The 24876-nt window shown below is 36.2% G+C and overlaps 1 protein-coding gene across 8 annotated transcripts in view; it reads left to right on the top strand.

The window, feature by feature from the left end:
* PROX1 (prospero homeobox 1) overlaps positions 1–24876 on the top strand; it is a 74371-nt gene that overhangs the window by 28404 nt on the left and 21091 nt on the right. For all 8 annotated transcript variants that reach the window (XM_081944955.1, XM_081944954.1, XM_081944953.1 and 5 more), the window contains one exon: positions 566–760. In XM_081944955.1, the coding sequence (XP_081801081.1) occupies positions 566–760 (195 nt within the window). The remainder of the gene's footprint in view (positions 1–565; positions 761–24876) is intronic.

Genomic DNA, 24876 nt, shown 5'->3' with positions numbered 1-24876 from the left:
AATCTGCCTTACATATACATAATTTATGTATAATTTCAAAATCAGAGTCTATAATCTTACACTCAATGTTCAACTCTTATTAATTGGGGAACCATAAAAAATGACATAATAGGCAGCTCATGTTTTTTCCTTTACCCTATACATCATTCCATAAATGTCCTCAATAGGATCTTGTATTAATTTACTATTGATAGTGATGCTTTGGCTATTGTACAAAGCTTGAAAATCCAAGGCACCTGCTAGGTTAAGTGCCAGAATCTTGATAGTGGTGCCTAGAAATCTTGAAATATTTTCCATGCCTGATGCTGTGTCTAGTAGAACAGTAGTGCATTGGATAGCAACTTCAGGAATGAGACTCAAAGAGTATTTTGCTATTTAAAAGTTTGGTGCAATATTTTTATATCATCTGACTCAACCTCTTGTATCTCCTTATCCCTCAGGTTTAAAAGCTTTTGAAGATGAGCTTTGTGAGGGTAGGGAAGAGGAAGGGATGTAAGAATGCGGTGGGGAGGAAAAGGAGGAAATGTCAATGATCTAATCCTTTGTACTCTTTACACTTTAACAGTTCAACAGATGTATTACTTCTCAGCTCATCAAGTGGTTTAGCAATTTCCGTGAATTCTACTACATTCAGATGGAGAAGTATGCACGTCAAGCCATCAATGATGGTGTAACAAGCACTGAAGAGCTGTCTATAACCAGAGACTGTGAGCTGTACAGAGCCCTCAACATGCACTACAATAAAGCAAATGACTTTGAGGTACGCACTGATCTTTCTATTCCCCCTTCCCCTGAGTTTATGGATAATTGGGGGGGGGGGAGGGGACAACTACAGGATTTCACAGTATTTTCATTTGTCTCTTCTTTGGATATAGCTCATCTTGGGTAATGATGAAATGGATCCATAAAGACAACCCTAATTAGCCTAGCCTTTTCAGAATATGGGAACGTTCTCTTTTGTAATAGGCACACACTTGGTGATTTCACTTCCTTCTTCCTTTCCAACATTTTCTATTTGAATGCCAGATAAGTGTGCTTACATTGCTATCTAAAAGGCCAGTCTGCATGAGCTTTTCTTGGAAATGAATATTTTGAGTGGGGAAAATGCACTCGATTTGCAAAATAAAGAAAGAAACATAAGGCAGAAAAGGTTGGTTGTCCTTCAGTTCTATCAAAATCATTGGAGAATTATATTGAAATTTCTGGAATACATTTTGCTGCTTGGTGACTTTCAATGTAAAAGTTCCTTATAAGCTAATCATCAGTTAGCATGAGTTAGCCACTGAGGGAACAGCTCAGCAGGTTTTGTTGCAAATATGCTGACCCATAGTAGCAAATTCCTCAAAGCTGACAATGCCCTTTTGCTACATCCAGATAGATTCATGCAGAGATAAGGCAAGAGGAGAGTTCTGGGGGTTGAAAGGGTATGGCCATGAGGTCTTCTGGCAGTATATTAACATGAACTAATCAAACATGTTAAATATTGTATTTATTGTGCAATATTGTAAAATTGTACAATGTTATATTGGAATTTAAGCTTCACAATAGGGTGGTCAGAAGGTGATATTGATTCTGTTCTGTTTCTAATGGAAGTAGGGTATGTGTTAGGCATTACACTTTCTCTGAAACTTTTCTCTTTCAAATTGGCCATCGTCAACATATCTGAAATCTTATATGTATGTTGTTATGTTTATATGTAATTATTTTTGCTAACGAGATTGAAATTGCTAAGATTGAAATTGATAGCTTTCCAATGCCAATTCAAAAATTTGTTTTAAGAGCAGCCAATATATTTAATATTTTCTATCCATGTGGTTTCCTTGATAAAAATATAGGAAAGATTTAGCAGTGCCTTCTTTCACATAGTATTAATTGATGTCCATGCTATTGTCATTAAAGTGATCACCTGATTCCAGGGTCCTCCTATATTGCTGCTGTTCAATATGGGTGCCTGGATCAACAACAACTTGATGACACTTGATCAATGATTATTTTTATAAAAGAAAAAGGGATAAAGCTATTAAAAGGAAAGGGATAGAGGAAATTATAGTGTAAATTTCATTTGCAATTTTAGTCATTTGAAATGGTCTCCGTGCATGTAGCATTTAAGGTAGCACAGTGCATGTAGTCAATCACATACAATTGAATTTGAATGATATTTATACATAAATTTCTCCTACTTTATGATCTTACAATTATCAACTGTGCTTCTCTTGAGGATCACATTTGAAAAGTGAAATCAAAGGTGTTTTTGTTTTTCAAGAGAGCATATTTGTAATTTTTAATAATAATGTAAACTTTGGATGAATGACTTTTGTTTCACAACTGCAGGACCATCTACTGCTCTATGTTCTTAACTTTTCAACAGGATATATATTTTTATACAGATACCTAGCATAAATAGCTAACGTTGCTTCTTCATGGCACAGCCTAAACCAAAAATGCTGAAGTTACATCAGTACAAAAGTCACACAAAGTAAATAGGTCCTTCAGGACCTGATTATGGGGGGACAGTATAAATAGCCCTTTAACCCACATTCAAATAATTTGCTCCTACCCACTTAAGGGAGTTCTGAAAACCCTAATGGAGGCAGCCCTGTTGTTCCAGTCGCATTTCTTTTCCTCAGTGATCTAAAACATAGAACTTTCCACTGAAGATATGGCCACTTTGTCTCATAGTTTTTTCAGAGGGTTTTTTTACCCAAGACTCCCTGATTCTAATTTTTATATTGCTTGCTCTGTGGTAGATAGATCACAAAGTAGAAGTTGGTAGGCAATTACTATGATCTTATATGACTACAAACTATTATGAGAAAAGGCCAAAATTGAAAGTAAGACCTTTCCTTTCCTCCCTCCCTCCCTCCACTCCCATCCTATCCCATCCCACCCTATCAAAATGAAAAGGACAGCTCACAGTATAGCAATGACACGATTTTAAGATCAAATATATTTCCTCGGGAGATTGAGTATAGCCATCTATAGCTGTGTTCACAGAATAGCATATACTTTTTAAAAAGAAACATCTATGACTTCTTTTTCTCTAACTAAATGAATACTAACTAGTTTTCATCTGTTGAAACAGAGTTCTACTTGGCTAGGGAGTTTAATCACACATGCATTGTAAAAGTATAGCTAGCATCAGGGGTGGGTTCCTACCAATTCTAACCTCTTCTATAGAAGAGGTTCTACAAATCTACAGTGCTGTTTAGAACCAATTCCAGCTCCCTCCCCCTGCCCTTCCACACATCATCAAGATGAAGAAAGAGAGGAGGAATTCTGGGAGTTGAAGTCCACAAGTCTTAAAGCCGTCAAGTTTGAACACACCTGGGGTTTTTTTTCTAAAGGGTTTGGGGTGCAAGGGTCTTGTAACTTGACAGCTTTAAGACTTGCACACTTCAATGCCAGAGTTCCTGAGCCAACATTTTGGTTTCTAAGCAAGAGCGTTGTTAAGTGAGTTTCACCACATTTTACAAGTTGGCCACACCCACCCAGTCACATGGCTGGCAAGCCACTCCCACCTGGTCACATGGCCAGCAAGCAATTCCCACAAAGCAGGCCACATTTACAGAAGAGGTTGTAAAAAAATTTGAAACCCACCACCGGCTAGCATGTACACTTAGCTTCCACCTGTTCATAGAACACTGTATTCCTTAGAACATAGTTGAAAAAACATTGTTCTTCATGTGTTCACAAGTCCCCTGTTTTCCACCTATCTTACTTATCTTTTTAATCCTGACTTGTCAATATTCCACTTGCAATTGGGTTTTCTGCAAGGAGAAGCAACCATAGAGTTTTCAGTGCAAATCCAGAATATCTAATGCTATAGGTTTCATATAGGGCAGACGTTGTTGCTGGACACTGCAATAATCAAAAGCCATAAATGTCATAAAGATGTCATTTTCCTGACGGAATTTGTGACCAATGTTAGCATATCTAGGCTGAAAAAATCTGGATGACCACCTACATGACCACCTACAAATCGGGTCATCCAGATTTTTTTCAGCCTAGATATGCTAGCATTGGTCACAAATCAGTTATTTATTGGTTGTTCAGAATTTTGCAGTTAACATATAATAGTTCTGATGAGAATCTATGGAGAATGGAGCTACAATATCATGAGTCAGAAAATATTGAGAGAAGAATTGGGACGAGAATATTAATGTTAGCTTTCCTGCCTGTAACCTCACTTATATCAAAGTAACTAGACAGAAGGGGGACACTTTCTACGTATACAAAATGCATGTGTGCATAATTTATGCCCATGTGCATACAGAGGACTTTGTGGGGAATGACCCATTGCACTATCCATTATGTGCAACCTTCAGAGATGAAACAATTGTGGAAAATAAAAGCTGTATTCATTACTTGGCAGGATTTATTCTAAAAATAACTCTTCTGTGTGAAAATGATACAAGATTATATTTAACTAAATATTGAAATGCCATTTTTTTTTTGTCTTTGACCTACTCATATAATATCTTCCTTGCTTCAGTTTCAGGCAAAGAAATTTTAATTTCATTTTTTTTAAAAAAATAAAGCAAAACCTAGAGTGTAATGTAGAATTCACTATATTAAATGCTATTTATTCTCTTTTTATATGTACTGCTTGCTTTAAACTATCATAAGGTAGCATGCATATTTCTTCCTCCTCCCTTATTTTATTCTTATGATCCTGTGAAGTAGATTAGAAACAAGGACTGACTTCAAATCATCCAGAGAATTTCATGAATGAGAGATTTGAATTCTGTCCCATGAAAATATAGTTCCAGTAACCCACAATGCGAGTATTTTTACTGGAACTGAGATACTTAAATGCATGGCAAAGATTTGCCATTACTATTTTGAAATACGCAGTTCTTTTACATGGCAATTTTCTTTTTAAAAAAACGATACCTGCAATTGTCCTAAAGAGACTGTTAATGCATATCACTGAATCTGCAAGTATACATTCTTGCCACATCAGCAGAAATTGGATCTGAATACTCTGAGCAAAGGGAGCATTTTCTATATTTAGCATCATCAAAGTTTCTCCCCCTTATTCTTTTATTGCTAATCTTTTAACACAATACAGGCCTGATATGCATTCCATTTTAAATAGCATAAATGCTTTTTATTTCTTCTATTGCCAAGTTAATGCTTATAATAGATACTTTAATGCAATATTAAAGAAATAAGGATATAGTATGTAGTTGTGTATTTCAGAATCACAAAAAGCTTTCATAAAGTCAGGTCTTGGGCATCTGTTCAGGACCCACAATATGTGTCATGAATGACATGGATTACATAATTCACATGAGAAGAGTGATACAGATTTATGTCAATTGCATGATGGTACTCTGATATTGCTCCGTGTGCATGACCATCGAGACATCACTCTGTCTACATGACCATGGAGACATCTTTGGACAGCACTGGCTCCTCAGCTTAGAAACAGAGTTGAGCACCACCTCTAGAGCCAGAAACGACTAGCAATCATGTGCAGGGCAACTTTTACTTTACTATGACATACAAAAGCTTGCAGATATCAATAACTTAAGTCAGTTACTGTACTAACAAGTCAAATGCTTCATTTCTTTCTTTTTTCTTTTGGCTCTACCAGAATAGACTCAGCCTTATAGTTGGACGAAGATAAGGACATAGTCGCTTTAATGACCACTCATTAAAGTTAAGTGAGGCATTTGCAAAACAGCAAAATCCATGAAATTTAAGGAAATATTTCCTCCTTTCTAACTCTGATTTGGAAACTGAGTTTCTGTGTTTGAGAAGAACTATATTTTTATCCCTCTTAGGGAATTGTTAATTAAAAATAGTAAAGCTTTGAGTGATCTCCAGGCCAATTCATGTATGTTATATCATAGACCGAATACAAATATCAAAACAGACAGCATCTTTGAACTGCACAATAACAGAGATTTATTACTCAATCACAAGTGTGACTCTAGGCAGCTTACATGGTATAAATACATTTTTAAAAAAAATGTATACCAAGGTATCATAATTTTCACAATTGTGAAGGTAATGAAGTTTCCTTTACAAAGACAGTTCTTGTTGATCCAGTGACTTGTTGGTGCTTTTCATAATCAGTTGAGAGGTTTTCCCCACTCCTGCCTTCTAATCTATTTAATAATTGGAGATGCTGCAGACAGAATCTATCTTCATACATAGAGGTGCTTATTCAGTCTATGGCTTCAGAGGTACTGGCAGCTTCTGAAAGCTTTGTATGCAGCCTCCAGTTCTCCTGCCAAAAACGAGATGGCTAATACCTGTTTCCCTGAAAATAAGACCTCCCCGGATAATAAGCCTAATCGGGCTTTTGAGCGCATGTGCTAAAATAAGCCCTCCCAAAAAAAATAAGCCTTCCCCAAAATATTGCAACACAGCAGCAGCCATGAGGTGACCATGCTCGCCACTTTTTGCACCTCAAAAATAATAAGACCTCCCTGAAAATAAGGCCATGTGCTTATTTCGGGAGTCAAAAGAAAATAAGACCCTGTCTTATTTTAAAGAAAATGCAGTAGTACTAATATATTTTATTTAAATTAAATCAAATTTAACTTTTGTGTGCTCCTGCTCATTTCTCTTCCCACCCGCTTGTTAAGCATAAAAACAATAATGCCATTACTTTAACACTTTTAAAATATGCAAAGTTTATTACAGCAATATATTAACATAGTAATATATATTGTATATACACTATACAACATTGTGTTGCAGGATCTGTTTTTTTTTAAAAGTTTTTGCTATTATTAAGGAGAGGTTTGGAATTTCTTTAAAAATGAAGATAAAATGGGAAAAAAAAGGGAATCGGTAAATTGAAAAGAGGCAAACCCAGGTTGCATATGTAGCTATAACAAATTAAAAACTAAAATTCCATTAGAACTCCCCTACTTTTTCAACCTTTGTACATGTCTTAAAAGTGATAATTCTACTGGTGCTTAAGAAGATTTGTAATGCAATGAAAATGCATATATTTAAACATATTTTGAACATCTTTAGACCAAAAATTTTCATTTTCATATGCATTTATGTTCTCCAATAAAAGGTTAGGATCTGAATGTGTTTTGGAGAGCTTTAAGTCAGGAGTGTGTTGCTGCCTGCATTACTGTTGGTTCACTGCGCACATGTGCACAGTTGCCTATGAATAGTTCTGTGCATGCGCAGAACATTAAAAAAGGACAAAAAACCATGCCGGCAATGGCAGTGGTGACCAGGAAATCGGTTCGGAGGTGTGGCCAGCCTGGGTCGCGGCCAGTTCTGTGACCCAGGACAACATTCCACTATTGGTTCACCCGAACCGCTAACAACCCAGCTCTGCTTTAAGTACTCTGAACACAGTCAAACTGTCTGCAATAGCTGTTACTTTTTATCTTTAAAAAAGTAGAAATAGGAAATATTAGAATTACAAGAAGTATGGAAGATTTTAAAATACAAATAGCTAGAAACTATATGACTTGAAAACCAAGGTATCTGATTTATCACATCAATGCAAGCCAAATGTGAAAAGTGAGACTCCTGCCTTGTTTAGATTTAAACAAGTCATGATGTCAGGTTTAAGGCTATACTAAACATGAACCTCAATTTATCAGGAATACTTATATGTATTATATATGCTGAAAAGCATGTTCAATAGCTTCAGTGCTTTTAGGGTAATTTAACAGCTGTCATTTATTTCCTACATATTATTGTTATTATTATTCTTAATAAGAATCCTGTTACCTGCACCAGAAAGTCATAAATCTCATATATTGAAGTCTGTGAATATATTTTCCTTAATAAATTAATAATGGATAACATTGAGGTATAGAAAAATTACAGAGTGATTTTTTTTCAGCTGTTGGTTCCCCTTCTTTTTCCATTAAAACACATGCATGTTGTTACAGATTGTAACTACATCATGGAATTTTAGGGAATATATGATATATATTTAATATGAATCACTCTTCTGTCAGCTAATTATATTGCTATCACCAAGCTCTTACTAGGATAAGATGTAAAAAGTGTTCAAGGATATGAAGTAGTAGTATAAAGCATAAATTACTGTTTAAATAGAATCCTCCTAAACTGAATCAGGCTTATCATATGATGGAAAAACATACACAACAGATACATACACACTGTATATCTACATATATTCATACTTATTTGTCGATTACCAAATCGGATAAAGTTTTGAGCCAAAATGATGAGCTTTTTCTGATGTTTTCTCCCCTTGGAATAAAGGTGTTCATTACTACATCGAAAGAGACCCCAGATCTTTGGTTTGTTTGATTTGATGTGATTACATTTTATAAGTCCCTACAATTCCCTCCCCCCTCCCTCTTTGGTCATTGAGTTACATTTAAGCACAGCAAGATCAAGTTTTAAACCTCCTTACTCAACAGCTCTATTACTTATAATGCTCCGTGACCTCTCTCAACATTCTTAAAGAAAAAGATACAGTGTAATGTCACTTTACTTGGCTTATTGTTCTTTGTTGAGGTGAACAAAGCATTTTCTACAGTGGTTATAGCACATAATTATACAGCTTTCAATGGTGGTGTCTTGGCACATATCAAAGTTCAGAAGAGCCTTTAGGAAGAAAAAAAAAGATGTTTGTGGCAGCCTAGCGAAGGTCTCATCTTTCCTTCAGAAAAGAGTTCAAGGCTCTTCTGTCAGGCTTCCCTACTTAGAGCTTTTTCTCCTCCTGCTTCATAAAGTTTAAAGGGGATTCAGTGGAGTTCTGTGATCTGTTTCCTTTGAAAGATTGTTCCTTTGCACAGAGAAGTCCTTTGACTTCAAGAGTTCACAGATTCATGTCTTTAGGTATCATATGTCTGACCTTATCAGTTACTCTATTTAATGTAGGAGAAAAAGTCTCAAACTCCTTTGTGTTTGTCTGTTTTTCTGCCTCTGTGAAGTGATTTGGTGGAGAGAGGGGAAGGGGAGGGGGAAGCAAAGAAAAAGACCATCCTTTTAAAAATGCCACTCTGAGGCTGTTTCCAGCTGTAACCTACCCTGTGGCTTTTTTTGGAAGGAGGGGTGTGTGGAGAAGGCAGAATAGGCGTGCTCTGCATTTGGAGAGTTTTGCACTGATCATAGAAGGCTACATGGCCTGGCAGGCAATAAAGCTCCTTATTCTTTGTCTCCTCACTCTTGTTCCCCGAGTCCTGCTCACCCACAGGTTCTCTGGGTTGTTTTGGGTGCCCAACCAGAAAGGCCATTGAACAATCAAGACAAGCCAGATCTGGAGATCTGGGCTGCTGCGAGTTTCCTCTTGCGTAGATCTCCCCCTAAGGCCTTCATAATTAATGGTTCCTCCAAGCTGGGGAGAGTTCAGATATGAGACCTATTGTCTGACCTCTTTCCTTCAGCTCTTTTTCTTCACACCAAAAGAGTTATCAATAGGAGCCCAGAGCAAGGGTGCCTTTTCATAACTACAGGTGGCAGGTGTTGCATTCGGCGGAAACCTATCATTGTGTTGCTGCTGTCTGTGGATTACATAGCCTCGTAAAGTTCTGACAGTCCTTCTCAGAACTGCTTTGCATTTCATAGGCACTCCAGCAGCCATTTTGTGTGCTCTTCAGCAACTTTGATCGTTAGAACTTTTTCTCATGTTTTCCCACTCAGGTGCTTCTGAGGTAAAACATTGTGGTGCGTCTCCTATCCCATCTGCATTTTCTCAGGATTAAGCCAGTACAGGGGGATTTACTGCTGTATAAGCACTATTTCTCTCTCTTTTTTAGCATCCTTTCAAAATAGAATTGTGGTGGAAGATGGCAGGAAAGAAATTAATGGCTCATTAATGGAAGCATTGGCCTGACATAGATAGACAGGTAGACAGACTCTCTGATAGGCTGCTCTCATAAATACTAGGGCTTAGATTCATTGTTATAGCCAAAATGCCATTGAAGTATCACAGAAAATATGGAGGTTTGTTTACTATAGATATGCTCCGAACGAATTGTCCTGATTCCATGTTCAAAGATAGAGTGGTGATACTGCCCACTGGGAAACATTGTGTTTATATATTTTAAAAAACCTGCCATTAGTAAATAGTTTACTTTCTCTGTCCGAAGTAAGGATCTATTATCCAGTTGGTAAAGGATTGCACACATTGTTGTTGTTTTTGTTAGCTTTTTCAAAATTTAATTTTCCACAAAATTCTTCAGAGATTTCATCTGAGAAGATCACAGTCCAAATCAGCAGGGCCCACAAGTGGTTCAAATCAGGCAAGAAGGCAGTTACTGCAGCGTAATCGAAGACTTGCCCTGTGTACTTTCAAGTACCATTGACACACATAGAAAAAAGATGGGCTTGGATCATACTGTAGCAATTGCTATCTTGGCCTCCCCCCCGGACACTCTTGATCCAAATTATTTGTAGTGAATGAACAACAGCCCAAACAACCCAGATGGTTGGTTGCTGCTAAGCTACGTCACTGAATTTGCCTCTATAACATACATAGAAATAATCCAATGTGCATGAAAATAGAACGATTTTCTTCAGTACATGGTTTCTTGTAAATGAGTAGGGAAATATGGGAAAATGCTACCCAAATGCATTCACTATAAGTCACTAAACTATATGGGCACAATTTAATTCAAAAAATGAAGGAAATTGGTGTCTTACAATGAAGGAACATAGCTGTCTTTCTTGCAGTTATCATAGCTAATGAAACTATCAACGATAAATACTTTGCTATTCAGGTTTCCTGAGAAAAGCGCTCCTAATTAAAATTATAATAGCCTAATAATATCTATCAAACAGCAAAGAACCAGAGTTTGCTAACCAGATTATTAATACTGTTTTACCTTCTGTGATTAATTTGGAATCCTCTGTGGCTTAATTATTTCAATGAACAACAACATAACAGAATGATATACATATTTAGTTGTATTCCCTGATGTATTTAGTAAGCTAAGGTTTGGTCAGAAGAGAAGATGTAAAAGTATATCCAAACAATATTAATATGGATTGGAGTACAGTAATAGTGTTCGTATAACAATGAAGATTACATCAAGAAAACAGATTGGGAACAGGCATTTTGTTAAATAATGGATCAGATAAACTGTCCATTCAAAAAAGAAAAAAATTCCATGTGGAACTCTAGACATTTTGTTAAATTCTCATAATTACAGTAGGGAAATGGTTGTGAAGAAGCTGGCTTAACACTAAGGCCGCAATCATATGCTCACTTACCTGCAAAATTGCTCCCATCCCAGTTGAATTCAGTAGGATTTATTCCTGATTACACATGTATAAGAGCACACAGTCTGTACCTCTGAGCTCACTATGAATTCCAATTATATAAAGCATTTTGCAACAGGTTTATCCAAGGGTTATTATTATTATTATTATTTTTCTATATGCAAAGCAAGCACTGCTAGCAGAGTGAAGCAAAATGGATCATAAAAATTTAAAGTTACAGTTGAATTTTTCATGAGTCAGAAGTAAAAAAAAAGCCACTAGTGAAGCAAAGAGCTTCGTTTGGAATCTCCCTTGCAACTTAAATGCTGCGTCACAATAGTTACATACATGAGCAGATATTTTTGAATTCAAAGTTGTATAGATGAATAATACCTGATCAATCTGTGGGGAAGGTTGGGGAAACCAAACATCAGCATTTCGCTTTCCAAAAGGACTTCAAAATTCTACAGAGCATTCAATAAAGTAGGATTTCATTTTTTGCTATAAAACCCACAACTTATTATTCAACAATGTAATTATGATAACATCCTGTACAAATAACAACGATATTACTTAGGTAGCTCTTATCAGGAACTTAGCTTGAAATAATTCTTTGCCTATGGCTGGTCAATACATTAATGAACATGGGATCAAGAAGCATGAATTTAGTGGAGCTTATACTTCCAAGATAACTTGTCTAACATAGGTGGGCATCCTGCAGTTCTAGGGGGAAGGGAAAATAAAAATATGAAAAAATAGATTTGGGAGGATCTGAAATGGAAAATGGAAAATTGGATGAGATTATTTGGCATGCAATTAGCTGAGATGCTGAGCCAAGAATAGAATCCTTCCATATTATCCTGCTGGAAAGCATGGGATAAAAAAGAATGGGAGGACAACAAGAAAAGGACTAAAGAGATGGTCCCGTCTATTCTTTGAACCTGCCTAATATTAATTCCAGTTTTTCTCACTTTGATTGGCTACACCATCTCAAAAGGGAACGTGACTCTCTATAGTTGAGTTTCTCAACCTCGGCATCTTGAAGATGCTGACTAGAAAATTCTGGGAACTGAATGTCAACCCTTCTTTCAGCTGTCAAGGTTGAGAAATACTGTGCTCTATAAAATTATGTTCTAACCCCCCCACACACACACAATTGGGGTTTTTTTCTTGCATTTTTTTCCTGTTTTTAAAGGTAAAAATATTTAATAAAAAATATTTTAAAAATATAAAATTATGTTCTCTGCTATGAACATAATCACTAATTTACATAGTACTGTATATTTTCCTTTTTTAAAATTTTACATGTTTGAATTGGTAACTTGTAGTTACTAGTTAAATACAATACTGTATAAAACATTTCCTGTAACTCTTTTTAAGTGCCATTTCTTTCAGTTGAACATGGTTAAATGTTTTCTACTGAATTTATATTATATTTTACTGAAAATAAACTTCCTTCGCTGACTTTGGAAGTCCAATGATCTTATTAAATATATTGAAGTCAGAATTGCCCAGAATGTATGGCCTTGTAAACATAATTAAGGTGTAGTTTTGAAAATCATATTTTTAAAAATAATGACTTATTTTCTAAATTGATTTGGGGGATTATTTTACTTGGAGTAGTCTTTGACATATATACATCAAAGACTAATAATATATATTAGTCTTTGATGTATATTAGACATAAAATTATTTTCAATACTCCATTCCCTTCCTTCTCTTCTCTCCTTGCCATCATTCATACAAAGAACTTGGCAAACATTATGAAACTCTGCTGACATTTCATTCTGTGTGCAATGCCGGGCAAGGAGAATTAACAAATCAGGAGGAGTCTGAGGACAAGCCACACTTTCCAGGGTTGGCTCGGTTGAAGGTTTCTTTTGCTAGCATTTCATAGTACAATTTCAACTTTTATAAGACAGTATCTCTGTATTGGCAGCACTGACGGCTATGGCTACTCCTTCCTCTCTGTGTGCTATATGCCTCTAAAGACTCTTATTTATTCCCTCCCATGTCACCTTGTGTACAGTCTGGCCTATGACACTGATGGTGATTATGTCATTATTTTGCTCTGGGGGCTTTGGCACATCTGCAGAGCTGATGCACATCTTTGTTACGCTGGCATACATCCCATATTGCAAATGCTTCATTAGCCTTACTGCCTGCCTGCCTGCTTGCCTTGCCAGACAAGAACGCCCAAAACCCGGGCTTCTTTTTGCTGTGTTCTTTTGTGCAGTATGATGAGCCTTTATTCATCTTCCCAATTCCTCCCTGTTTTCCTGAACTCCAGATGTCCTGAGCTCACGACTCTCCCTTAAAAGAATTGTGACAAAAAAAATGGAGATCACGGCAAGTTAACCTTTTGTACCCCAGCCTGAGCTCCCTAATATCTTTCCCCCTAGTCACTTAAAAAAAGGAAGGCTTTTATTTTATAATCATGCGTAGCACACATTTGAAAATGCTCCTGGCTGCAGAGTGGAACATAGCCTCTATGTGCTGCCTTTTATAGCTTCCTCATACTCCTCCCTCCCCCCCCAAAAAAAACTTCTGAGCATCTTGTTCTTCTGGCTGTAATAGGGGACCTGATACGAACACTTATGCTAAGTGCTTTGAAAATGAATAGTGTTTGATTAGGAGTTACAATAGTCAGCACACAAGCTGCTTTCCTCCTGAGTGTTGGAGCTGCAGGAACAAGATTCGAAGAACATTAGGCCTTAATGATATGCGTGAGTATAAGTAGTGGAGCTGCCTTGTGCTTCATGTGATCACATACACCGTTACTGTCCAAAGATGATTTGAGCATAATGCTTTAAAGGTGAGCAGGACATCCCTAGGTACAGGGATAGATGAGGGAAGAGGGAAGAATGGTAAAGGGTAACATATTGATGATTCACAGTAGGTCATGTGAGAGATGGGATGATTTCTTGCTTCTTTTTGAGTTGGAATGGAAGGCTTTATCTGCCCCCATTATTTCAGTGATGACAAAATTTAAGATCTCTTTTTGAGGAGCCGGCAGGCTTTTAGAAACTTCTTTTGACAATCCTGACATGCCCCCATTTAATAAACAGCAACTGCTGGAGGGTAATTTTTTTTTTTTTGCCTCTAAAAGAGGCTGCAATGCTGTGGAGCAGGAGGTCTATACTTCTTTGGTTTCAGGGGTGTCTTTCAAAGTACTATGAGAGTGTGTCATCAAAGACCAAAAGTGTTTTTCTCGGTCCAGTTTTCTAGTGCAGTTTGAAATGAATGTGAGACTAGTTAATAATTGGAAGTCGACTCAAGAGAATGGAACCATCCGTCTACTTAAAATGGCATGTTCTCCCTCGGAACGTCTCTAATGCAGCCCATATTGCCTCCTGCTTATAAATGATTTAAATCAGGAGTTTTCAAACTTCTTCAGAATGCAGAATGTATAACAGGTAGTCCTTATTTAGCAACCAGAGTGGCTGCTCAATAATTTGGAATGAAAGGCTTTACCTCCCCACTAGAACCATTATTTCAGCGATGACAAAATTTAAGATCTCTTTTTGAGGAGCTGGCAGGTAACTAACTGGTTTTACCTAGTGACCATAGATCAGCTAACTTTATTGAGACCAATGACCATCAATAAAGATATGCTATGCAGATTTCTAAAATATCCAAAATTAAATTGACTATGTCAGGAGAGTTAGGAAAAGTACATACAAATTAGAAAAAATAGATAAAAGACCATATTAATATGATAAATACCATATTAACTATGATTAAAAGACCATATTATGATAAAGGGCTTGCTCAGGTTACATATATGCTATAACGAGAGATTAACATTAGCAATCTGTATAACATAAACTTTGAAATAAGAATATTATCACTTGGCGACCAAGTTGCTTCTCCCAATTGTGATTGCTAATCAAGAACTACCTGTAGTTTTTTTAAACAAAGCAAGACAAAACCCATGATCTGCAAAATTGAGTCATAGCAATTTTTCTGGGATAGTAAACCCTTTCTATTAAAGTGATTCTCCTTCCTTCCTTCCTTCCTTCCTTCCTTCCTTCCCTCCTTCCTTCCTTCCTTCCTTCGTCTGTCTGTTCTTTCTTTCTTTTTTCTTTCTTTCTTTCTTTTACTCTCTCTCTCTCTTCCCCCCTCTCTCCGCCCTCCCTCTTCCTCCCTCCCTCCCTCCCTTCCTTCGCCTGTCATAGAACTCAATCAAGTCCTCACATTTCACTTCAAGCATAATTTCCAGTACCTATTAATATAATAGCATATAAATTATATTATGCTTTATAGAACGCTGCACATATGTGTACAGAAAGGGTCATATTTTGTTGAGCATTGCTGAGTTGTGAGCAGGAAAAATGCCATATATGCAATTGTTGATTTGTAATCTTGCATTCTGCTTCTGCCTCATTTACAATTTTAGATACCGTATGTGTTGGTCCATTGTCTGTTTGTTTGTTTTTAATCTTTTTTGAAGCTTGTTAGTACTGTAAAAGGTTCTGTGAAACAAGCTCCTCCTCATGTACAATAATTTTTCTCCAGAGTGCTGTTTTTGATGTCATTTGTTAGCCATTACAAGGGCTGGGTACCACCATTCTTGTATCACTATCTTTGATGCCATGAACATCTTAATCCAAAGTCTATTCTGATAGTTAATTTATTTATAATAAAGTTGTTACCCCTGTTCTCCCTAGCTACTATGCGTTACTTTGGCTCTCTCTTCTACTTTTATAGGTAAAAATGCTACATGCATGAATCTGATTCAATTAATTTACACTTAATGGAATTTTCACTATTTGCATGTTGCCGAACTATAATCTTATTTTAAAATATCATGGTAAATTAAATTCTCATGTGACTAAACTGTAGTGTTGAAGAAAAAGAGTGTGTCTTTTTCTTTCTATACGGCTTTTGAAAAGTTGTACCCTCTATCATGAGAAGAAAATAGGAGTGTCTATTATAAAATGGTGTCTGATATCTACAATTTTCAAAAGTATTTGTTATATTTAATCAATCGAACCTAATCAATTAATTTATTAAACATTGAAACTTTAATCCCTTAAAATATTCTGGCCTTTGATGCATTAGTGCTTTCAATCAGGGTACTAACATTAGAACAGGCATTTTAGCCTTTATTATTTAATGAATTTACCCAAATTTAAATGAAGCATATAAATTTTCAGGTGTTTATTTTAATTTTTGAAAGCAGAAATCCAATACTGGTTTTTTTCATCGGTAGCTATTTCTTATCAACACATTGAGTTTAAATTCTGGTAATGTAAAATTAGGTCTATGGGATATAGGCTGCAAAAATCCATACATCCACTAGATGACAGCAAAGAAATATAGAAAAACTTTGCTGCTATCTAGTGGATATTCAGATTTTGGCAACTCAATCTGTTAGCCCTAATATACTTGCCTATTTTCTAAGTAAATCTAATTTAGATTTAAAATTTTATGATGTTTCAGGAAATAGAGATTTATGAAGGATAACTCACATTTATCCCCATTAATTGCAATGACCAATGCCAGTCAGAGTTCAAAAGAGTAATCTGATGAGTCATTTTGGGTATTAGAATTAAGTCTAGTAACCACAGAAGTCATGTCTTTCCCAGGCTGTATAACTATCCTATTCTTTTTATAGAATTTTAAAACGTCTTCATTTGTCACCAGTTCTAAAAATCAAATGTAGCAGGACTGACAATCAGTAGTCTTGAAAAATTAAATATATTTAAAAATAGCGAGATTTCTTTCATAATAATTAACTAATTTCCACATTAAAAAGAGAATAAAGGCACTGATAGAAAAGTAAAGCTAAGATACGCTTTTATAGTTGTTATATTGTTATATTGTGCCTTTTCTCTTATCCTAATATTTTAAATAACAGCTTTGGTAAAATAATATTTTATGCATGAGAGAGAGAAACCGAATTTAACTTTAGATAGGTCATTGCCTTTCACCTCATTCTATCTGCAACAATTAATGCATCCTATATTTATTCCAATATTTTAAAAAAGCACAAGATCCTATACTTAACCAGGTATTTCTGGGAAGCTATGGGATTTGGGAGCAAACATTTCTTCTGCCCATTCCTTATGTATACTGAATATAGTATAGGAGGCATTTTAGAAAGCTGTTTAAATATAGCTGTTCTTGGAGGCATAAGTCTTAATAAGCTGGGAAACCACAAACTCAAACTATTTAAGTTCATTTATTTTCATTCATTAATTTTTAAGTACAAGTTAAATCCTGTCAACCAGAATTATATTTGTTTGTCCCTCAAGAACTAATCCTACTTGAATCTCTTGCTTGCCTTAAGTACAGTTTATCTTTTGTCTTGGGCATCTTCAGTCTAGGCATATATTAATAGAAGATCATCAGAGAAAACTGAATGTGGGTTTTTCTCCCTGAATCATGACAATATAATGAGTGTCAGCACTATGGTAGTAATATAATATTTCTGCCAGCACTTTTAATATGATAGGCAACTGTAATCTGCCATATTGCTGTATGGGATATGTAAAGACTCCTGCAGCATGAAATTTATAAATCTGCATTTTAAGGTACTGGATCAATTTGACAAGGTAGAATTTGCCTCTTTTTGGTGGATAGGTATGCTTAGTGTTTCATGATATAAAAGAAAATCTAGCATCTATCTTAGCCTTTACTTCATTTTTTTAAAATCCAGAAATGGTGCTGCTAAATACTTTATACTGTAGAAGTGTTCCAAGGCTCACAAAAATTGGTCTGGAGGAAAATAGGCTACAGATTGCCCACCTTATTCCCAATTTGGGAATAAGAAGACCAAGAGAGGCCAGTAATCCATCTTTCCTTACAAATAAGCCAACATTTTTTTCTCATGAGGGGGAGCTGTTATAGATAGGGGACGGACCAGCAAGAGGTGAATGAGAATTTTTATCAGAACTTACTAAATTTATAATTTCTTTAAATGTATGACAAAGTATACTTCAGATTTCTCTTTTAAACATGGATTATTGGGGAAAGTAAAACTGATAGAAGAAGCAGAGAGCTTTGTGCACTCAGATCTTTTTGTTTTTTTTAAGTCTGCCTTTGAATATCTACATATTTATCCATACGTGCAAAGCTAAATTGAACTTGCTTCCTCTTTTTTCTCCTCTTGACATGATATTTAGGGTTGTATTATCCACTGAATTCAGTATGTGAAATAGAAAATAATTTGTTTGTTAGGGGATAATTTTAAAAGGCAAGGAATAGTAAAAATCAAATAATGTGTAAGAATTCACACATTCTTCATATAATAGGATGGAATTTGAGATCTTTTAAAGAATCAAATATGGTGTGCAGCACGGTAATGACATCCTTCTATTTCTAATTCCAGTGAAGCAGATAAAGAGGATGAGAAGAAAAGGATCATAAGTTTAAGCAGATAACAGTGTAGCAAACCCTTTAGATCAAAACATTGAAGAGTGCTTAGGAAAATATCAGGGAGTTAGTATAGTTCTCATCCAGCTGCTGCTGTCTATTTTCAAAGCCATTTTCCCCTCACAAATATTATCTTGGGAGTACTGAGTTGATGGCTAATGTTCCCATCCCCATATTGCAAATGGCTGAGAAATAATGACTTGCCTAAGGCCACCCAGTGAGTTACTAGCTGAGCTGAGATTTGAACTAGATACTCCCCAGTTATACTGAGTCCTCTCTTAACTGATCTGCTCCATAACATGGTGGATTCGGATGGGTTTTGCTAAAATCAGTGCTCTCCCATAGCTGGGCCTTCTCCTGCTTTCTTCAACTCTAATCCTTACATTTTAAAATTCTTTACTTCTAAACCAATATTCTCATTTCATCTCTTCTTTATTTCAGTGTGCTTTAGTTCTCCTGCAAAGCATTTCCTCTATGCTTAAGCTAACATTCTTATCTGCACCGAATCCAAGCTTTATCTCTCCTGCTTTCCTTTTAAAAAAGACCATTTCCTTTTTAGCTACTTTGCCTTTGCTATCTTAATTAAAGTGTAAGATTTCTGAGCAGGGGGTCTGTTTTTCTCTGCAACATAAATAACATTTTAACACACTTTAATGTTTTACCATTTTAAATAGGGCTCTTCCTCCTCCCGCTCTTTCTTTTTAATAAAGGATGAAAATGGGCCAAGGACACTTTGATTCTTCTCGCAAAACAAACAGATAGAAACTTCATTGGACATTAGCAGCTATTCCTTTGAGTTTTGTAGAAATTTTTAATAGTCATTGGTTCCAGGCAGAAGAAGGAATTACTGAAGATCACTCAGTCAGACTTGCAGTTTAGGAACATCAATATTCCAAAGCCAGAAGCACTGATTCTTAAGTGGCTTAATCCACAGATCTTGTCAGTACCTCTTAAAAGCTTACAAGCAATAAAAGAGGATGCAGTAATTACAGTCTTTTTCTCATCTGCTACAGCAATGAATCTTGTTTGGTAAAGAAATCATTAGAGGCTTTTTTTATTTGTTAGATTTATTTCCTAACTTTCCTTCAGGATCTCGTGGTAGTAAGCATAAAACCCCTTCTTCCCATTTTACCTCATAATAACCTTTTGAGGTAGGCTGGGTTGAAAGCTGCTCCAAAGTCACCAGGGTGCTTGGCTTAGGGCAGACTTCAACCTTGCTTTTGGTGGTACTCATCTGTTTGCCCACCTTTTTTAATCTACTATGTTGCATTGGCTCTAGTGAAATGCGTGGCAAAAGGCTCAGCTAGTGGAGCAGCATATCCTGTTTCTTCTTGTTTCTCTCAGGCATTTTTGTTGGTTTGACTCTTTGTTATTGTTCATTCCTGTATTAAATCTGCAAGGCAAATGGTTTGCAGATTCACAACAGCATCAATAAGGTAACACAACATAAACCAGCACATCAGCTTAAAAGGAGAAGATCAAGGAGTTAAACGTTAGGTGAGCCTTTGAGGCTGAAGCAAAGCTGTGACTGAAATCAGCCCTGCCACGGGCCTGATGAGCTGATGATAGAGTCTCACAGTGACCTGCCAGATCAAACTATTTGGAAGTGCACAGGCAAAACCTGTAGGGGATACAGTTATTCCTTGAGGCTTCTCTGTGCAAATGAAAATATACAACAACTGATTAAGGACACTCTATTTCTAGTGCCATGAGTAACAGCCATGGATAAAGCTAAATGTTCGTATAGAATGTGAAGCCAACAAAGGCAGATGCCCTTACCAATATTTAGTTGTTTACATCCTGCTTACATCCTGCACTGGACTGTTTCAAAATCATAGTATCTCAAGGCATGAGAACTTTTTCAACATGTGAGGATAAAATACAGGGAAACCTGTATTTTAAAAATACAGGTAAGCTTGTATTTGACTTACTGATACTGATAAATTATAGCACCAGAAGAAGCACAAATAATGTCCTGTGGTATAAAATTAGCTTGCCAAGAAACAGGTACCAGCAGGGATGTATAAGTTAGTGGATGCAATGGGGGGAGGGAACGGAGCATTGCAAAAGAATCAGAATCCCTTTATTCAGATGAGTTAGGTACAATATCATTCAGGAACAAATATCACACCATGCTTTCTTCTTTTTTCCTTTGTAAATTATTTCACATTCTTTGTTTCCCCCATGGGAGGAAAAATGCACCAAATTTAGTACATCAAGGGTCACCAAAATAATGGAGGGGGGGGTTATAAATTACAGCAGAAATTGCCTGTGATGTAAAGTAAAGCTTAGAAAAAGTTGAATCGGAGTATTATTATTATTATTATTATTATTATTATTATTATTATTATTATTATTATTATTAATAATAATAATAATAATAATAATAATAATAATAATAATAATAATAATAATAATAATAATAATAATAATAATAAATTATTTCTTAGCCGCACCCTCTCCCGAAGGACTCGGGGCGGCGTACAATAAAAAACACATAAAATACAATATGGACAATACACACACAAAATAAACGAATACGTGTATATGGAGGAGGTAGGCAGATGAATAAAGACAATTAAAAACACAATTTAAAATCCCCTAATAAAATTCCAAAAACCACAAAATTAAAAAAACCCGTCAGGAGCAGTGTGAACGAACTATGGTTGAGCCAGGCCAGCTACTTGGAATAGGTGGGTCTTGAGCTTTATCCGGAAGGCGCGGAGGATAATATCCGGGGGAAGGTCATTCCACAGGGCTGGGCCCGCTACAGAGAAGGCTCTGCTCCTAGACGCCGCCCCCCGACATTGTCTGGTGGACGGCACCTGGAGGAGTCCCTCTCTGTGCGAGCGAATTGGTCGCAGGGATGTATGGGGCAGGATACGATCCCGCAAGTAGCTAGGTCCTGAGCCATGGAGCGCTTTAAAGATCGTTATCAAGGCCTTGAAACGCACCCGGTAGACCACAGGGAGCCAGTGCAGCTCGCGCAGGAAAGGTGTCACATGGGAGTACCTTGTACTCCCCATAATTTATTGGTATAATAAATTTAATAAATTGGTATAATTTCCTATTGAAATTAGAAATCTAGAATGATGTTTTGGGTTTTTAAAAATGGAAGGAAATACTTGTGCCGCAATATATGCATATATTTGGCTCTTGAAGCCTAAACTAGGCTGTAAAGGATTGACATCCTCTCTCACAGGGTCTTCTTAAAGTAATTTTAAAATTTATAACGTTTCTAATATTTCTCTTTTTTTGACCTACTTTGTTTTACTGTATGTAAAGGAAATGTAAATTTGTTTTAGATCTGTTTTATTTTTATTTGTGTCTGTATATCTTTAAACAGACTTTATCTTTGCAATTACTAGGACACTGTACAAAGATATGACCTAAACAAAACTTCAACAGAAATGGACATGCAATACAATAAACAAAACACATCAGCTAGTTAAATGCATGAATGAACAAAAAGATTATTAGGTGGCACTAAAAAGATTGCATTTAAATCTTCACAGGGTGGGTATTCCATAATGGGAGTGTTTTTTGCTTTGTCACATCAAGCACACAAGGTAATTTTTTACCTTGACAAGACAAGAACCTTTTTGCATTATCTGCACTCCAGAACTAGGCCTGAGTATTAGCTATGCTAATCAGAAGCTCTCCAAGAATATTCAGAAACTCTTCAGATTACAAACATCTCCTAAAGCAGATCATCTTGAATTAGTCCACTTTTGTAAAGGAGGATGATTAATACCAGTCAAAACTCTACTACAGTATGTAGTCTGTCTCGTTTCTGAACTACCGGTTTCAAAATTGTCACAAAAACATGACAATATTCTTTGACATATAAACATGATGATGAAAACCCATTATTGTCTCTCTCTTAAGACATTTCTAATGCAAGTATTGAGATCCACTAAGGCAGCTCCTATTCCACCCCAGGTTCATGTGTGTGTGACTGTGTGAGAGAGAGTGCGGGAGCAGGCAGGCAGGCAATATCAGGAATAGGTGGTCAAAGTAGCAATATAATTCCTAATCTAAATCAATGATATTCTGGTGAGGAGGAAGGTTGCTCTTTCAATCTTTGTCATATTGTGGTGCATACTTAGAAAAAGAGTTGAATAAGACTTATCTATCATAATCAGTAAGGGACACGGTGCCTCAGTGGCTAAGATACTGAGCTTGTTGATCAGAAAGGTCAGCAGTTCGGCGGTTCAAATCCCTAGCACCACATAACAGAGTTACTTGTGCCAGCTTCTGCCAACCTAGCAGTTTGAAAGCATGTAAAAATGCAAGTAGAAAAATAGGAAAAACATTTGGTGGGGAAGTAACAGCACCTTCGGCGTTTAGTCATGCGGCCACATGACCCGAAGACGTCTTCGGACGGTGCTGGCTCTTCAGCTTTGAAACGGAAATGAGCACCATCCCCTAGAGTCGGGAATGACTAGCACATATGTGCAAGGGGAACCTTTATTTTTACATTATCATAATCAATATGTTGACTAGGTGAGAGCTATCTTATTAGTGGCATTTATAAGTGGCATTTATAAGCAGCATTTCTTGACTAGAAGACAAATTAGCAAAGCAACCCAACTCCAATTGATTTGGAGAAGGAGTAGAAAAGAGATCTTCCTGATTTTCTCCTCAACTGGCTAGATGCGCTATCTTCTCCCTGTAATATTGTATTGAAATAAGGCTACTCCTTGAAATGGCACATAAATAAATTATCTTTTATGTTTCATATTTCCAATGCTGTAAATGTTCTAAATCATATACCTTGATGTACTGTTATCTGTGTTAAGGGAAATTCCTATTGCAGCACACAAGAAGGAAATTACCAACTTCCCTCCTGAACCTGTTTACCACCTATTGATATAATTCTGCAGTTTAAGTAGTTTTCACCAACCCAAGATCTCTGGTCTCAAATCTTCAGGAACTAGTCTTTCTGGCAAGATAGGCACTGACTGAATAAAAGTGAAAAGGCTTTTCTATTAAAGAAATAAAAATGCTGCCGTGTTAAAATTACAATTTTTCAAGGCATGGGAGAAAGCCTTGATTGCCAGGGAAAGCATGAGTAGCCTGCCATTCTAGAAATCTTACATTTCTGTAAAATTGCTAAGCAAACCTGTCCTGGCTTAGCCTTATCATATTTAAAGTATATTTGTCCAGCTTTGTAATAGGAGCAAGCAGACTGTTTGAAGGCCACATAGCTTTCAAACCTTGGTTGTGACACGCCAGCCCCATTTTGAAACCATCTTTATCTGGACGAGAAAACTAAAAACTGTTTGACCAACCAGCTCTCTGGCCAGTTTATCTTGTAATATGCCTTTAGCTCACAGAGCTTATTGATTTCCTTAAATTAATGTTTACAGAATGCTGCTGAATTTTACTCAATGGGACATTGTTCTTCTGAAGCTTAGTAAAATATGAGACAGAATGTTTTTGCTCTTAGTTCTTGTGCTAGGACTGATGAAACATTCTGATTTTTTAAAGGGCAGCCTTGAACTATAGCTGTTTCCTACAAGTATGTTTACTCTGGGTACATTAGTAATGTGACACAGCATTAGACTCTAGCATTATATTTTACTTAGATATCTCTAGATGCAACAGAGCTATCAGAATTCCAGAAATGAGAATATATTTCATTTTTAACAAAATATTCAGGCAGAATACAGGCTCACACAGTGTGATTTAGCATTGTGAAGGCAAGCATAGTGTAAGTAGTAAAGTTTGACTTTGCATCTCCTTCTTCCTGTACATGTAAGAAGGTGGTTAACTTTCTACTTTTGACTAAACTACAGTTTCTTGTTAAGTCTGTGGTTTATTCTGATACTTCAAACACCAAATTCAAAGTCCATAGTTTCATATTCATTTATTCACATTCATATTGATTAGAAGGAGCCACAGCATCACACATTTATTTGTGATAATTATAAATATTTAAAGTAGTTTTTTTAAAGTCAATTCTACTCGTATGAAGAAACTCAACTTTGCTAGAGCTTATTGTTATAATACTGTGTCATGGTTAACACATCACATAGTAAGCCCTGTCCTAAGGAAATTGTCAGCTCCATTAGGTAGATCAGACTAGAAAGCGCTAAAACTATTCTTTACTTTACTATTCCTTACAGAATCTTGCAAGTCTTCCCCTCCTGTTTTTCCTATACCTTAGTAAATCAGAGAGGAGTCACTTCTAATCACAATGTTATGTCTCAGGACGTAAACTAATATTTCAGCCTTCTTTACTTATGTAACAATTCTTGCATATTTCTGTCAAGGTCATCGCCCTGATTCTCTAAAGAAATGCCATAAAGCACCATAGTTGTTTGT

This window comes from Natrix helvetica (assembly GCF_964273705.1).
Source record: "Natrix helvetica genome assembly, chromosome: 2".
Lineage (NCBI taxonomy): Eukaryota > Metazoa > Chordata > Lepidosauria > Squamata > Natricidae > Natrix > Natrix helvetica.
Note: the sequence above shows the minus strand (reverse complement) of the source record. Positions and strands in the feature narration are given on the sequence as shown.